At 43.9% G+C, this 17528-nt stretch overlaps 1 protein-coding gene across 1 annotated transcript in view; it reads right to left on the minus strand.

Moving 5' to 3' along the window:
• Positions 1-5797: 5797 nt before the first annotated feature.
• Positions 5798-17528, minus strand: part of MYOZ3 (myozenin 3) — a 51640-nt gene continuing 39909 nt past the window's right edge. The window contains exon 6 of the mRNA XM_086931295.1: positions 5798-6979. Within this exon, the coding sequence (XP_086787421.1) occupies positions 6796-6979 (184 nt within the window). The 3' untranslated portion in view covers positions 5798-6795. The remainder of the gene's footprint in view (positions 6980-17528) is intronic.

The following is a 17528-nucleotide window of genomic DNA, read 5'->3' on the forward strand; positions in this document are numbered from 1 at the left end:
AAGCCAAAACCAGATTTGCAGGATAGGTGAAGGAAATTACAACTTCTTCCTGTATGATTAACTGTTGTTATTGCATTAGGGGCAAAGCAGGAAGCTGACCCATGAATGAATGGGGTGGTACGCACAAAAAAAGCTCCCGTTCCACCTTGAGATTTAACCTAGCATGCTTCTTGTGGCTATTTCAGAAACATTGACGCTGTTATAAAAATGGTGTTCATATCCAGATTGAATGACACTAGAAATTATGAAAAATTACAATAGTTCTTGAGAGCTACAGAAACTGGCTGCCATGGATGAAAAGGAGGGAGCAGAAAGAAAACCATGCACTTTGGGAAATGAGAAAATACATTCGTGATTTCCTTTAGATGAAGAAGGGTTTATAAGTTTAGGGGGAGAGGAGGTAGCCTTACGGCTAGAGCAGTCAAACTCGAAGCTGGGAAACCGGGTTCAAGTCTCAGCGACGAAGCTCAACATCTTGTGATTCTGGGCAAATCACTTAATCTCCCCGGGGCCGATTCACAGAACGAATCTGAGATAAAATCCTAAACCTACTACTTTTAGTATTCACAGAAGGCATTTAGTATTAGTAAAGTTAGGATGACTAACTTTACTACTACTAAATGCCTCCTGTGAATACTAAAAGTAGTAAGTTTAGGATTTTATCTCACATTAGTTCTGTGAATCGACTTCCGTGTCTAGCAAAAATGAATGTGTCTATCTGTAACCAAACTGGTGCTCATGTAAAGCACTCTGATACCCGATGTCTTGGGTCTAGTTTGCGCTATATAAAACTAAAACACTGCGGGGCAGATTTCCAATAACTGGCGCATCCCCGGGGATGCGCCAGTTATTTTGCGCCGCAGCTCCGCCACCCATGGTGCGCCGCATTTGCAATGCGGCGCACTCTGGGGCAAAAACGGCACAGATGCGTGACGCATCTGTGCCGTAAAGGTGGTGCATTGCTGGAGTTGCGTCGCAAGTGTGACGCAGCTCCAGCAATGCTCTGGGGGGCCCTATCTGTCCAATGCTGCGTTAAGCCTTACACCTGCTTCAAGCAGGCGCAGGGTTTTGACCCAGCATTGGCCTAAAAGTGACTGAGTGAAATCTTGTAGATTTCACTCCGCCACTTTTAGGAGGCGTTCCTGGGCAGGAACGCCCCCCCCTTGTGCCGGAACGCCTCCTTATGGCGCAGGGCTTTACAACGTGACGCATCTCCCAAATGCGTTACGTTGTAAATACCTCGCACCATGGCGCATCTTTTGCGCCGCCGCTGCTTTCCAAAAGTGACGCAACGGCGGCATAAAAAAGGCGCAAGGGACTTGTAAATCTGCCCCTCCATTGTTACTTGCAGTAAGTGTGTGCTCTTTGGGTACTGTAACCATAGGGACTTCTTTCTGTTCTCTGCAATTCATTCAAATAACATTCATAAGAATTTTCAAATAATACTTATATTAGTACAACATAAATCTAACTGCCCACGTTTTTCATAAATCTTTGCATTGTTTAATTTGTACAGGTTTGGAGGATTTTAAACTAAAAATGGTGATCCTCTGATTTCTGATCCTGTGACAAATATTGTCCATTTCCACAAGAAGGAATACACCATACAGAACGTGCTTCTGAGACGCCTTGGTGGAAGAAGGACCTCAAACAGGCAGCCGCAGGTACATTACTGAGCACACTGCATTGTGCATCCAGGCCGGAAGTGGTCTGCAGGTCTTTGCAGCTGTGGTTCAACAAAAGATCATATTGAGTGTCTTGAATTTAAAGTAAGTTGACCAGGCACATGAAGAGTTTAGAACGGGTGTGAGGGCAAGAGTACTGCCTAGAAGGGATGTATGGGCAACCAGTGAGCTTGGAGGGAATGTTCAGTGCCCCAACGAGCCTAGAAAGAATATGAAGGCAACTAAAGACCCTAGAAGGGACTATTAACACTTCTCAATATAGGATTCATATTTATTATCTGCAATAATGTAAGCAACACTTAAAAAAACAGCATGGGGGAGCAAGGAAAGAAGCTGAGGTCCACCATGCCCGGTGTTCTAAACATGCTTCTTTTTTGCCACAAGATGGAGTACAGGAGCTCGTGAGTGTCCCTAACAATTCACCACAGAGACCCATGTTACCTTTCACCATAGCCCTCAGTGCTACAGCATCTGTTGTCATATGTATTGAGCTTGAGAGTAGTTCTTTACACCAAAAGCAATCAGAGACTGCTGCCAAAATTGAAAAACAACAAAGAGATCATGCAGAACTTCTGTGCTCAAGCAGATTTCGGGACAGTGGAATCAGAGCACCACTCTGCAGGTTAAGACAGATAGCTGCCTCCATGCAAGTGCTTTCACTCAAATGGATCATCCCTGTATAGTTTATCTTGCTGGACCTTTACATTTAATATGTGTGTTGAGGGAGCTAGCCCTCAACCTAATAGGATCAGGACCATAAAAAACGCACTTATCTGTATTTCATCTACATAACCTTGTTCCATCACCTGATAATAGTCTGATGCATCCCAATAAAAAATTGTGATGGGTGGGTTGTTGCACATGTTACTACGCACTCAGTCGGTTCATTGAAAACACTTCTTCAAATGCAGATTACAGTCTCGCTGCTGATGACTCGTCAATGGCCAGAAGTCATAAGAAGAAACTGTTACATTTGCCAGAATCTACAAATATGTTCATTCTTGCGCCTCACCTTGTTCCAAACTGCCCTTGAGGTTTCCTAGGTAGTCTGACTTTCTTTTGCTTCAATTTCGAGGTAGAGGTGGGCGAGCCCGAGAATTTAATGGATGAGCCAAGTCAGTGGTCCGGCTCTGATCGAACAGCCTAAATATGAGTTGAGCCAGCAAAAAGTGAGATTGAGGTGATGTATGAGATGAGGACCCATACTAACAACTTACTATTGATGTTTTTGGTATCTTTCCCCCTGCTGTCTCTGTCTATGCCTTCAAGCCCCTTGGTGCAGAACAAACTGCATTGAGAATTCAATGCGCCCTCCCTCCTTTTAAACACCCAGAATGACCCAATGTTGACGTTTTTGGTGTTGACTCAAATGCCTATGTGTTTAAGAGTATTGTGGGCACCCAACTCATGAATATGCAAGGTATTTCCTCGGGTTTATGCACTTGCTTCAGAGGTTTAAGTGTGAGCTGCGGGACACTGGTTTCAGTTCCAGTAGACTGGACTGACTAAATTTACACTTACAAGGTCCCTGTATGCACCAATAAGTGCGGTAACAGTTAACATTAGATAGCTCTGTGGGTTAACACACCTACCACTAACGTATGTGTTTCAGTTTCAGGGCCCTGGTTGCAATTTCAGCTGGGTCAAATCAACCTTTTGTACTTCCAAGGAACCACCGCCTAAACTTTCATCAGCCTACCAGGCACCTCCACTCTGCCTCCTTTTCTCTAACCCTCACCCCCCTTCCACCCACACACCCGGCATAACAGATGCAGAGGCCACTCCTCCTACCTAGCAGCCAAAACATGGAACGAAATACCCTTTCAACAACGGACCTCCCTATCTCTTAAAGAGTTCCGAAAGTCCTTGAAGACCTGGCTATTCAGCTTATCAACTGGGCCCTGCCAGTGCCTGGATACCCTCATTGGAGACAAGTAGCACTCTACAAATCTACTGATTGATTGATTGATTGAAGGTAATACATACCAAGGACCTTTGTAACATTAAAGCAGTAATCAGCAAAGGCGCAAAGTTTTTTTCATGCGAGAACCCAGACTTTAGGATTCTATTAAGTTTTGCCATTATTGAGAGTTCAGACTCGTCTCGAGGGTACAAGAGCGCCCGAGCTGAACCAGAGCCAGTCATCCAGCTTGAGCTAGTCTTGAGCATTCAAGGGCTCACCCACCTCTATTTCCGGTTAACTTTCTCATCTTCTTTGCAATAAAACATTCTCTTCTTCACTCTCTTCTACTAGTGGCACATTTGTGGTGTCTACTAGGCTCTGTTGTGATGATCACCAAAACACGGCTTCTGAAAAACCATGGGGCATATTATTCAAGGGGGTTTATCTCCGCTTTTTTGGCTTTAAAAGCCAAGAAAGCGGAGATAAAATGATCTCCCTATTACCTAGCTGTCGCTAACACCAGTTAGCGACAGCTAGTAGGAGATAGCGACCATCTTGGGCCCCGCATTGCATGTCAGTGATATTTATCACTAATGACATGCAAAGTGGGCGTGCCAAGATGTTAGCGACTGGAAACAGTCCCTAACATCGCTATCTCCTATTACCAACTTTTGGAGATATTTGCGCTAAGCGCGAATATCTCCAAAAGCTAACACCTGCCCTGAGCAGTTCTTAGCCATGTTATCCAATGGGAGATGGAGAACATGGCTAAGAGCATTAGCTCGGTAATGCATGAATATCGCTGACTTTTCAGCGATATTCATGCATTTCGGCCGATTTTTATCGCTTAGGAGATAAACCTTGATAATAGCAAGGCTCCTAAGCGATAAAAATCGCCGCAGCTCGGCGTTAAAAATATTGCCGCTAAACCAACATAGAGATAATTATCGCTAGTTGTTGGTAATATTCCCCCATGTTTCTATCTTAATAATCCACTGAGACCCAAGACAGAAGATATATCTTGGCTCTGCCGATGCTAGTCTTCTCGTCCTCTAGTCTCACAGTATATAAAATCTTCTAGGATATCTACTATGTGGAAATTGGACAAAACATTTCTTTTTTCTGCTATTCCCAATAAATGGGCCAACTCAGACATGAAGCAATTATTGCACCGCAACAAAGAAATGCTGCTGTTTGTTTAAAAAATATTTAAGGGCCAATTCACTAAAGCATTTAGGAATATGCGAAACAATATTTTTGAAGTGCTTGTATGTACTTTTCCATCCCTTTGCCAATGAGACCCGAAATGCCCAACATCTTGTTAGCAAAAATGCAAAGAGGGTGCTGTCCCTTTTATTTTTTCTGAATATTCCCATGTTTCCGGAATAGTCCCACTTTAGATGTTTTTGGACCAATTTAGATCTGCATGTAGAGAAGGTAAAGAAGTATTCCTGCAGTACTACTTGCACAAAAATGCTTTTGTGAACAGGCACCATCGTTTTCATATGCTGTGTGTTCTCAAACTCGTCTGTGCTATTTCTGATTTTGTGGGCTGCGAGGGGGTAGAAAGGAGAGGTCATTGATTTGATCGAGAAAAGGGACAGGGAGATCGTAGCTTGGCAGGATCTTTATAAGGGCTTTAAGAGCGATCTTTAATGGACCTGAGTAGGTGCTTCGATAGGAAGCTAACACTTTTTTTTTTTACAGAAAGATTTGGTGTCCACCTTTCCTGGACAATGTTAATTACTGTGTAATTTTCTCAATACTGAACATTTATGGATCACATGGAAAATTTGTGCAAATGGTGACGCAGTTGACGTGTCCCATCACACCTCTCATCTCCAGATCCTTGCATTCTACGAGATAGATTTATGAAACGGTTTTATTTCCAGTAAAATATCTAAACTCGCCTAAGGGACTAGTGAAAGTACTTTTCTTTGCATTTATCACCCGGTCATTTTGAATGTTGCCTAAAAATGTATTTCTCCATGCATCAAGCGGCCACTAATGCAACACAAATGTTGCAGCTCTGCCAGTTAAGGGAACGGTGTGTGGCCTTCTCAGACTTTTGACAAACAGGTTACTAAGCAGGGGCGACCAGACATCATTCCACCCTTCTTACCCTCTTTTACTATTCCTCTTGACTCTTGAATCTGATCAACGGACTCGGTAGAAACTCACCTTTTGCAAAGAATACAAGGAAGCAGGATAAGAGGCCTATGTTGTTGTCATTATTGTGTCACAAGAGCAATACACCGTTTCCTCGTTTCTAGGCTGGCTGCTTATTGGCATTGTATTTAGCGCAATTTCCGGTACCTTGAGTAACGGATCAGTCAGTCTTCACAGAAAGACTTCCTTTGTGCGGCAGGCAGTCTCAGACCCACTTCCTTCAATTTGTGACAGTTGACCAAAATTAAGCAAAATGATGGAGCATTACCATATTCCTGTGAGACTCCAGTAGGGGACTTATACATGAGATGTGCCTCTGGTTTCAAGCTAAGACTAGACCTGTTGCTTTGGGAGGAAGTAGAACCAGAGGTCGAAACACAAGTGGGTACCTAAAAAGTCATGCATGCACAGATGTGTTGCCTAGCAGCCCTGGGTTTACAGTCTGTGTGTAAGTATAGTCAGAGTCCTTGTGCGAACTGTAAACTGCGGGCTCATTTTCACAGTTATACACCATATCTATAAAGTAGCAACACTCAACATGGCTCCATTATGGAGCTGATAGATAATAGTTATTGTAAAAGATCCTCTTATGTCAAATGGTTGAGCAAGGTGTTGTGCAGCAAAGAGAAGAAGGCACAACGTGGCCCCAGAAAATGACGCATTTGAAGGTACTTATCGGCCAGTATGTGATGTTGGAGAGTTGGCCTTCGAGCTCTTGCCTCAAGTGTAGGAGAGCATACACTTTGCTCCCAAATAGAAAATTTGAATTTGAGGAAAGTTAAGAAAATAAACCAGTACATTCAAATTCTGATTGAAATACACTGCAGTCTTTTTCAAGTTGAGTCCATAAAAAGCGTCTTTCAAGGAAGCAAAAAATGTAGTCCGACTCCGTCAGAGCGAGACTACTCGGAACTTATCCAGCACCTCCCATAGCCCACTCCTGTATGATCTTCATGGCCATTGCTCGATGATGACTTGCATCCAGAGGGGGTAGAGACCCTGGGGGCCTTGAGTGATCTCTCGCATTGAGGGCCACAGCTACAAGTCGTCGGACTCTGGGATGTACGCCATATTCCATCCGCGCGGCGCTTGGTTGAAGCTGCGTCTCTTGCTCATGAGTTCCAGGCTCGATGGGAGTTGTGGTTGTGGTGGGGCCTCTTCAAACAAAGGTAGGAGCACCATCCTCTGCCTGGGTGTGCACCCTCCAAATGGAGTTGGGGCCCTGAAAGACATAAGCGAAACCAGTCCAATTAACACAGTCATGGCCGCTGTTGCCTGCCCACATTCGCAAGTTGTGAGGCTAAATCCACACGTCAAGACCCTCTTTCCTGTCCAGGCCAGTCTCTCACCTTTCTGTTCAACATGGCACAAAGCTGGTTGTTTCAATACGTTCATTACTTTCCCTTCTTCCTGTTGAGGTCCAGAGCAATGTCTAAATTATGGAGGGCTTATTTACAAGAAACTGACGCATCTGTATAGATGTGCCATTTTCCCTGCGCCTGCGTGCAAAACCCTTGCGCCAACGTGGATGCACCATATTTACATACTGCGCACCATGGCCCAAAGAATGACAGATGAGTTCAACATTTTTACGCATTTGTCCGCGCAAAAGTCACACATTGCTGGAGTCATGTCGCAAGCATGACACAACTTCAGCAATGCATAGGGAGGCCTATTTCTAATACACTGCGTCACACCTTACGCCTGCTCCAGCCACGCATACGCCCACATGCATCAAAGTCAATTGCATTCGAAACGGTGCGAATCGCAATTTTCGGCCGTTTGCGAATGCAATTGACTAATTTGGAATGCATCATGCATTTCGCAATTTTAGGAATCGCAACCATGTTGCGATTTCTAAAATTGAGATTGCATTTAAGAAATCGCAATTTGAGATTTCTTAAATGCAATGCATTATTATTTTTAAATTGCGAATTCGCAATTTGGAAGGGGTAAATTAGCATGAAGTTGAACTTCATCCTAATTTACCGAAAACTTTCAAATATGCACAAATTGCATTTTTGAAAGTTTTAATTTACACACACACATGCCCTTGGGGCATGTGTGTGTGTAAATTGCATTTAAAGTTACATTTCAGGGGTGCAGGGAGGGGTTCTTTGGACCCCCCCTGCACCCTTGAAATTGCATTCACATTTTGCGATTCGCAATTTGAAATTCGCAAAATGTGAATGCCTTCCCATTTAATCCTATGGGCCTTTTGGCCCATAGGAATCAATGGGAAGGGTTTTCCTTAATTGCGATTCGCAAATTGTGAATCACAATTAAGGAAAAATACCGAATCGCAAAAAATATTGTGATTTTTTAATGCATAGCATTTTGCGATTTCTTAATTGCGATTCCTTAATGTTCGCAATTACGAAATCGCAAAATGTAACAATGATGCATGTGGGACATAGTGTTTTGACACAGTGGCCTCCCAGGAGGGGCGCGGTGAAATCTTGTAGATTTCACTGAGTCACTTCTACGAGGCCTTCCTGCGTGGGAATGCCCACCCTGCATACATTATACCTGACACAGGTATAATGTGGTGCAGAGCTTTACAAGTTGATGCATTTCCCCAGATGCGTCATGTTGTAAATGGGCTGCAATGTGGTGCATGTTTTACTGCAACGCTGCGTTACAAAAAGTAACGTAACAGCAGCGTAAAAGTGTTGCAAGGGGCTTGTAAATCTAACCCAGTGTATTTCACAGACTACATGGGATCTGAGATAATTGTGTTTAAAGATACAGCTCAGGCACGTGGTAAAAACAACATCTTCCTCATCAAAGGTTAGTGGTGTAGTTCTCTGCCTGTTGGGTATTTGCCTCTGGAACAGTTTCTACTCCCACTCCCCCTGTGCTCCGCAACCATCCTGTGGAAGATACATTGGGATTCATACGTAAAATGATACTAAAATGCTTACTTTTCCAAAATGTTTTTCGATCAAGTCAGAAAGTTGCAAGTCCCTAGGATGCTGTGTGATCAAACTACTAGAGACACACTCTTCCACAAAGCTCTGTGTTTTTTACACAATGTTGTGCTGCCAAGTTAGGACTTAAACTGTTCCACAATGCATTTTGACGATCTCTGCATTTAGTACTGTCCTGCAGTGCTCTTACCTCACAAAGCTACATGTTGAGATCTATTCAACAAAGCTTCCACTACAACCTGGAGGGGTCATAATATGCTGTCAATGCTCTCTTACTAAACTTGAAGTCTAGCACTCTCCCTCACTGCTCACTTACCAAGCGAGAAGGTGTGAACTGACCCACAATCTTCTCATAATACTAATCTAGAAGTCTAGCACTGCTCTATGGTGCTTTCATGAAAAAACGAATATTCAATCTAGGTTTCAGGTATAGTCTCATAAATCTTTCCAAGGAACTGAAGTAGGTGCAAGCAACATGCTCATAGGCGGGCGGGAGAAGCAGCCATTGCACCTGTTCCTTAAAGGAAGGATAATGCAAGAGGTAATGAGATTATGGGTTCTTTAATTGTTTGGGGGTAGAGCTGCCACCTGGTTTGTAGGCCTTGGACGCCTATGAGTACATGAGAGAGTGGAACTCTCTAGTAGAAGGTAGTCCTCAGGAAGTTGAGAGCTAGTCTTTGAAGGGAGAGGATGGCAAACACAAAAGATGAGGACAAGGAAACGCGGCGGAACCTCTGTCCTGCTTAGTCTGGCTTGGTTGTCAGGGTAGTAACATAATTTCTTAAACGAAGGGTCCTGTTAGTCTAGGATTTACCAAGCATGAGCAGAAGGGCTCAAAGGAAAGGACTCAGGGGCGGATAAGACACGCGCTAGTCCTTGCTGAGCCATCCTTGGGCAAATTTCCTACGGCATCCCTTGTCAAGCAGCCAGCCCTCAAGAGGCACATGAAGGGGCAGAGGATGAGGAGCAGTTGTCAGACCTGGCAGTGTTTATAGTGAGTAGGGGATGAGAGTTAGTTACCTCGAAGCGCTACACCCTTTGGGCGAGTTGCTAGGCAAAGCGATGAGCATTAAATTCACATGGGGGTTGATTTCAACAGGTATTTGGCCCAGAACCTCTGTCAAGCATCTTGTATTTCTTGGTTTGGGAGCACAGGCAGAGTCCTAAACTGAGGAGAACCCAAGAGGGACAAATGGAAAATTAACCACAATTTATTGAGCGAGCATGCAGATAATTCTTAGAGCTTCATGGTCATCAGGGAGGAATACGTTGCCCTGGTACAGGACTGATAGAGAAGAAGAGATATTACTTCACCAGTGTGTGAGCTAATAGACCAGAGAGAGGGGCACAATAAGTGTGTAACTTACTCTGAAATAATGTTGTACCTTGCTTTCGGAATTTGAGTGGTTGCTCTACTTACAGTCAGCTTTGCTGCTTCATTAGCCTTGTAAATAAAGTTCTTTAATATGCCTCACTAGAATAGAGCTCACCATATGATGTTTGACCACTTTTGCATTTGATTCTCTATATCTGGAATCCCCATTGATGTTAGGCTCTGGACTCTTTTATTTCTGCGTTGATTCCTATACTCTTTGAACCCTTGGCACCCTTTAGTAATAAGATACTGGGTTGGAAACCTGTTCCCTTGGTTGCTGCTATGTTCGCCGGGATCGTCAGTAGACTCTATGTGGTTACTTGAATTGAGCCTGTTAATGTGTTCCCTAAAGTTGAAGTTGGTGTGAATCCTCATCTTTATTCTTTCCCAAGGCCCCGTCCAATTTACATATTACTTTGAGACCTCTATCTTCCCTCCTTCCCCTTTACCCATTCATTTGGTATGGAGAGGACATAGCATACCTGTCACATCTCCAGATCTCTCAAATTCTTTCTAGATTACACTATGACCATTTGCCATCCTTTGCTGTGCATGGTGGTTCTTCTAATGACAATTGGACATTAATAAATCAATTGTTTATTAGATGGTGTCTGATCGTGCAGGGTGCCATCTCTCCTTTCAGGACACTCAACAACAAATGAGAGCCAAGTTACCTTATACTACTTTTTAGATGCACCTGATTAAACATATACCCAGGACAATTTAATCCTCACAGGGCCTTTTCACTAAGGTAAATTTACATAAGTGTAAATCTACACATGTAGATTTGCTGTTATACTTTGTTGCGACTTTACTGCTATTGGCTATTTACCATTTATGAATGTAAAGTTACTACAAAGTGTACACATATATGTCACCACTCTTGAGTTTAAGGAGTGGAACCAAATGTCCAAGAGTTTAGGTACAGCAAGTAACTGTTCACACGTAGGCAGAGATCTCTGCCAGTGAGGCGGTGATCTCCCTATGGTAAACATACGCAAATTGTAAAAGGTTTATTGAACTTTATAAAAAATAGTACCAATATTTTTACATAACATATTAATGTAAATTAATTGCATATACGTATTTTAAATGTACAACAAAAGAACTAAGCAAAGTGCCTGGAACGTTACTCGTCCAACTACAGGAAGCAAGTGGAGTACTTGCAGGATTGGTGCCATGCAGTCTCTCTGTTGAGGACAGAAAAAGTTGTCTTGCTGCCACATTTTGGACTAGATGTATTTTGCGTATGATTAAACTGGGTCTGTTGTTATGGTAGTCAAGCTTGGACATATATGGCCAGATTCATCAATGTCCCGATTTGCGAGTCCTTAATAGCGATTATTAAGGAATCGCTATTAAGGACTTGCAAATCGGGATTCATGTAGAAATCGCAAATTAAATTGTGATTCCTACTGCATCTTTATTTGCGATTAGCAAATTGCTAATCGCAAATAAGGATGCAATTTCAAGGGTGCCAGGGGTGTCCAAAGGACACCCTGTAGCACCCCTGAAATGTCAATGTAGACTGATGTTGCACACACACATGTCCAAAGGACATGTGTGTGTGTAACATCCAACTTAGAAAAATGCACTAAAGTGCATTTTTCTAAGTTTTCGTTATTTACCACGAAGTCTGACTTCGCGGTGAATAGCAGCCAAAAATAGCGAATTCGCAATTTAAAAATGGTTAATGAATTGCATTTAAGGAATCTCAAATAGAGATTCCTTAAATGCAATTCCTCGCAATTTAGCGATTTCGCAATTAGCGATTTCTGCATTTGGAATGATGAATCCCAAATGCAAAAATTGCTCTCGCAAAGGGCCAGATTCTCAGAATCTGGCCCTTTGCGAGCCCATTTTTCTTTGATGAATCAAGTGTGAGGACAGTTCGTAACTTTTGTTGGTATCCAGTGCATGGGAAATGTGTTGCCGTGTTTTCATTGCGTAGAGTGTGCCCTTAGTGACCTTGTAAGACGTGGTATCCAAAGGACACCCTGTAGCACCCCTGAAATGTCAATGTAGACTGATGTTGCACACACACATGTCCAAAGGACATGTGTGTGTGTAACATCCAACTTAGAAAAATGCACTAAAGTGCATTTTTCTAAGTTTTCGTTATTTACCACGAAGTCTGACTTCGCGGTGAATAGCAGCCAAAAATAGCGAATTCGCAATTTAAAAATGGTTAATGAATTGCATTTAAGGAATCTCAAATAGAGATTCCTTAAATGCAATTCCTCGCAATTTAGCGATTTCGCAATTAGCGATTTCTGCATTTGGAATGATGAATCCCAAATGCAAAAATTGCTCTCGCAAAGGGCCAGATTCTCAGAATCTGGCCCTTTGCGAGCCCATTTTTCTTTGATGAATCAAGTGTGAGGACAGTTCGTAACTTTTGTTGGTATCCAGTGCATGGGAAATGTGTTGCCGTGTTTTCATTGCGTAGAGTGTGCCCTTAGTGACCTTGTAAGACGTGGTATCAAATCTGAATGCATTGCTAGCCCTAGGTTTATTAGCTCTCTTGATGTAGTTTGAGAGTCATTGAGGTCCTTAGACCATACGGTGGTAGGTTTGTGTTTTTGTCATTGTCCACAGGTCATGATCTCTGTCTTTGCAGTGTGGAGCTTTAGGAAGTTAGTCATTATCTCTGCATTTAGGGCACAGAGGTGGATGATGAATAAAAGAAGGGAGCTATGATAGACACACTCAATCTACTAGCCTTTTTTCTCCATTTCTCCACCTTGGCTCCTGTTTCACACTCTCCTTGTTCTGTAATTTTCCACATCTAAGGGCTTGTCCTTCTCCATCAGCACCTAGAAAAACCTTATTGATGCATAAAGCGCTTTACAAATAACCAACATAACAACAGAGGAATAGAACATATCTATGAGGCCTGAAAGTGTCTTGGATACAGAATCCCCCCCAAAGGACCAGCAGGCTTCGTGTTAAGTGAGTGTGGATGCCGCAGTGAAGTGGGGGGATAACTGCAGACAGCTTTTAATAGAAGGAAGACTTGGCCGCAATAACGGGACATATGTCAAACCAGAAATACACCCTGCTTGAGAAGACAGGTGAGCAGTGCCAGATTAAACCCTGTGGAGGCCCCTAGGCAGTCAAAATTTCAGGACCCCTTTGCAAATTATCTCCTAATACGTTTTTAATGTTACCAACCAACAGTTTTAATAAACCAATTACATTACATGTATGTGGTTTGCACCGCATTTTTTTATAAATTGGCAGCTGCCAGAAGATGAGCTTTTAAGAGACAAACCGTTATGTGAATCTGATGTCTCTGGTTTATGTACCTTTAGTTGTTAATGGGTACATTACATGAAGACAGTATTTGCTTTATTGAGTCTTTCATGTAAAGTTTTCGTTTCTTTGAGTAGATTACTTTTTTCCTATGTTTTGGAAAACAATTTAGGAAAGCTTGGTTGCCATTTTCTTTCAAGATCAAATCAATATTATTTTGATCAGTTGTAGCCGGCCCCTAACAGGAGTGGGGCCCAAAGACCGGTGCCTACATTGCCTATTTGGTAAACCGGAACTGCAGGTGGGGACCTGGAAATCTAGACAGAGCCCACCCTACGGCTAGATGTGCCTCTGAGTGAAGGACACAAAGACACCTCTATAGTGACACCAAGACAGGTGAGCGAGAGACTCTCTCAAGTTTAAGTAAATGGACGACCCTCTGAAGGCAGGAGATTCAGGCACCTGCTGAGTGGAAGACACAGGACAGCCTTTGAGAGCAGATTCCCCCCTAAATCAAGTACACCGAGACATCCCAAGGGTGCATGGCTTAGGGACACCCTGAGTGCAGGGCGCAACTAGACCTGAACTTCGGGCGGGGGAGGGCTAAGACTCCCAGCCAGGGCTGGCCCTAACACTGGTTGCGCAAGGTGCAACAGTCTTTTTTGGCTCTCCCTCTCCCATTTCCTCCTCCATGAATTCCCTCACTACCACTTGCCAACAATGCACCTCATCTCTCTATAGCCCCTTTCTGACCAACATTTCACTTTTTTAAGGGCTACCCATAGTTTACTCACAATCAGTTCTGTGATCTGCATGGTACACATTCTTTGTAGCAGGCACATTAGCCCTCTGCGCTGTGTGGGTGACAGGAGTGCCCATGTAAGTGCACGGTGAGTGATGTGACAGTGTGAGTGTAGGGAGAGAAGAATGACTGCAGGGTGATTGAGTTGACCATATGAATTTGGGTGCGCATTTGAGTGCAGAGTGGGATGAATTAATGTATGGTTAGTGATGGGCTTGTGTGAGTGAGATTGCAGAGTAAGCAGTGAGGGGGACAAGTGAGTGAAGTGTCACATGAACAGGGTGAGTAGTGTGCTTGTGTACAGGGGGAAAGCGCAAGAGTATTCTGAGTGCAGAGTGCCCTTTCAGCCCAATGGTCGTTACGCACCTGCCCAAGTGCAGGGGACTGAGTCACGCTTTGAATGCATAAAAATTAGCCCTCCTCTGAGGACATGGGATTGCGGCTCTTTCTGAGTGGAAGACACGATACAGCCTTTATTATAGAACTCCCTAAAGTCAGGGCTTTAAATGGGCCGGGTCTCACCGGTGCTGAGCACCGGCAGTTTTTTAAAGGGGGCCTCGAAACGGGTCTCTATCGTGCTCTGTTTTGTGCCCTGGCATAGGCGGTCCGTTTTTTTCGTACTCCAGTACACATCGATGTGTGCATGCTCACACTGCTCACTTCTCACTAGTGGAGAACTTACGGCATGAAGTCATGCCAGGTGAGCGTTGTAGGGGAAGGGAAATCCTTTAAAGAGAGTAATTTTCTTTCTTGATTTCTCCTCTCTTTTTGAAACTCAGGAGCAGCAACATTGTCACCCGGCCTTTAAGTGCAAGTTTTTTTCAATATTATATCCAAGCCACAGTTGCTGCTTATTTATCTTATGCCACTAACAACCATTGGCAAAGCCAATACTCCTGATTTGTTGTAGGTATGATGTTACTTGTTGTATCATATATCTGGATGCAATGACAGAAACAGCAAAATAAAAGTCGGGCAGCACACTAAGCACAGATTTTTAAGTTACGTGTTTTAGGCACACCTGTAATTACATTGGCCACGCCCCTTTGAGAGACCGCCCAGTTTTTTCATCCCACTTAAAGCCCTGCCTAAAGTGCAGTGCAGCGAGACATCTACTCTGTGTTAGAAAGCGTAGACAGTTACTGTCTGCAAGGCACAGAAACGTTCCTAAAAAAAGCCTGCATGCTACACTTTGAGTATAGAATACGAGACACCCACGAGAAGGGCACTAGGTTTATAAGAGCAAGGTGCACCCTGAGTGAAGCATTCGAGACACTCTCTGAATTGAAGGCACCAAGAAGAAACAAAGAAAATACTGAAACATATTCTGAGTGTAAAAATCAGAACGAAAACCAGAGAAAGTGCATGTGTTTCAACTCAGAATTAACCCTTTGTTTATAGTTTGGGTCTGCCCATGGTTTTATCTCACTGCAAGGTCTCCTGGTCTCGATTGTCATCTGTTAGTCGTTATCCTAGTTTCTGTTTTCTTTATCGCGCCTTTTTAATTTTGTGTGGGTTTTTAACTCTCTCCCTGGTTTTTTTCTACTTTTACTCTATTGTCTTCAATTTGGTCCAACTGGTTAATCTGAAATGCAACAACACTACAACTCCCACACTGCATCAGTTTGTAAAAAAACTAACTTAGGGTAATGAGTGGTGAAGGTTGGAAATTACAGTTCCTCAGCAGAAGCACAGCCAGGCTCAATTTAAACCTTATGCTGTGGAATCAGATCTGCAATAACATACACATGACGTCAAACCAATGGTATGGGAGCTTGGCGTCCTGACAGCTGGCAAGGTAAAACCAGAGGGGACAGCCCCGGGCACAGCCTGATCTATAGGGAAATAGAGCTGATTTCCCGACATGCCTCAGGCCTGCAAAGGGCCTTTAAGAGCAGGGAAGGTCGGGCATACATCTGCCTGGGGTCTGTGAACTCCCCTCCTCCTAGGGGGCCTTCAGAGGCGGAAAACTGACACTGAGCTTCCTGACATTTCCACGTAGGCCAGGCCTCCCCTGGGCCTGGGGTCACTAGTAAAATGGTAGACCCATGAGTCTTGGAGTCAAGATGGTTGCCAGACCCATGGCCTATGGAGTCGTGCATAGTTTACAGTCCTGAAAAAGAATCAAAGCTGCTAGTCCTCCAAGCAGACAGGCAAGTGACAGGTGGCGGGTCACAGGCCTGCGCCAGTGTAATCAATCTTTCATTGACGAGATGTCTGGTTGGTGTAAAATGGCAAGGCAGCATTGGAAACGTGACCCCCGCAGCGACACAGAACACCCATGCACTCTTGATGTTTCTAGAGCTGCTGTGCTTCAGTCTCTTTTTCTACTTTTATAACTCATTCATTTGACAATTTCAGTTAGGCAGAGAGAGGACATAGACTACAGCTCCCATAATTCAGTGGGCTGTAAAAGAAATCCCGGAAATGGAAACTTAGGTTCACAGTAACAAAGTTTCATTTGGTGTTGTCACTGCTCAGACAGGAGACGTGCGCTAATTCCCAATTAGGCTAACTTGAATGATTTTATATTTACAAAAAACCTATGTAGCTGTATGTTTGCATTTCAACTGACAAAATAATGCTTTTTGGCAATTGTTGCGACGCATGAACTAAAGGACAATCTTATAGCGGGTTGTGAAGGTAAAGTCCGAGGTTGTAGAGATGTAAAAGCCACGACAGAGCAATATGTACCTTTTGCAGGGCTGAGCGGGCCCCATGTAACAACCGAGGGGAGGCCTCGTCAGCGAGAAAAGAGAACATTGGTATGGGGAGTGGCGAAAAATATTAAAAGAGAGAAAAAGCCAGGGGGAGAAAAGATGTGCCATGGACGAAGGGTGAGCCTGTGACGGGTGTGAAAAGCAGATGGGGCTGGGGCACAGTGTAGTGTGACGTGATTAATTGTGATGGCCTGCACTGCCGGACTGTCAGTGGCACCCAGTCTGTCTGAGATGCACCTATCCATCAAGCACGGTCTGCTGTTGCCACCCATCATCCATGCTCCCCTCTTAAACATCCAATACGGTGGCTTGTTACAGCATGACAATGACTTTGCTGGCTTGCTTCATGCGCTGGCCCATAGAGCCAAGATGGCCCATGTCTCGGCTCTTTTCCTACATTCTCTGGATTGCCGACCTCAACTTTGTGCGAGAACATAGCCAACGTGTATCTGAATTGATGCAAGCAATAGCATACGATGGTAATAAAATACATGTTTAGTAAAGGGTCCTCTATAGATGCCCCAGTTTAGTTAGCACATTGTTTCCATGCCCGCATCTCTGGGAACGCCGCCTCCTTGAGCCCACAGGACCACAGGGGACTAATTCCCCCAATGGACACCTGCCAGGAGGCGCAGATGCTGCTTGTCCTCCAAGGGGGCGGGGCTTCCTTCCATCATGCTAATAAAGCC

Source organism: Lissotriton vulgaris, chromosome 7 (assembly GCF_964263255.1).
Source record: "Lissotriton vulgaris chromosome 7, aLisVul1.2, whole genome shotgun sequence".
Classification (NCBI taxonomy): Eukaryota; Metazoa; Chordata; class Amphibia; order Caudata; family Salamandridae; genus Lissotriton; species Lissotriton vulgaris.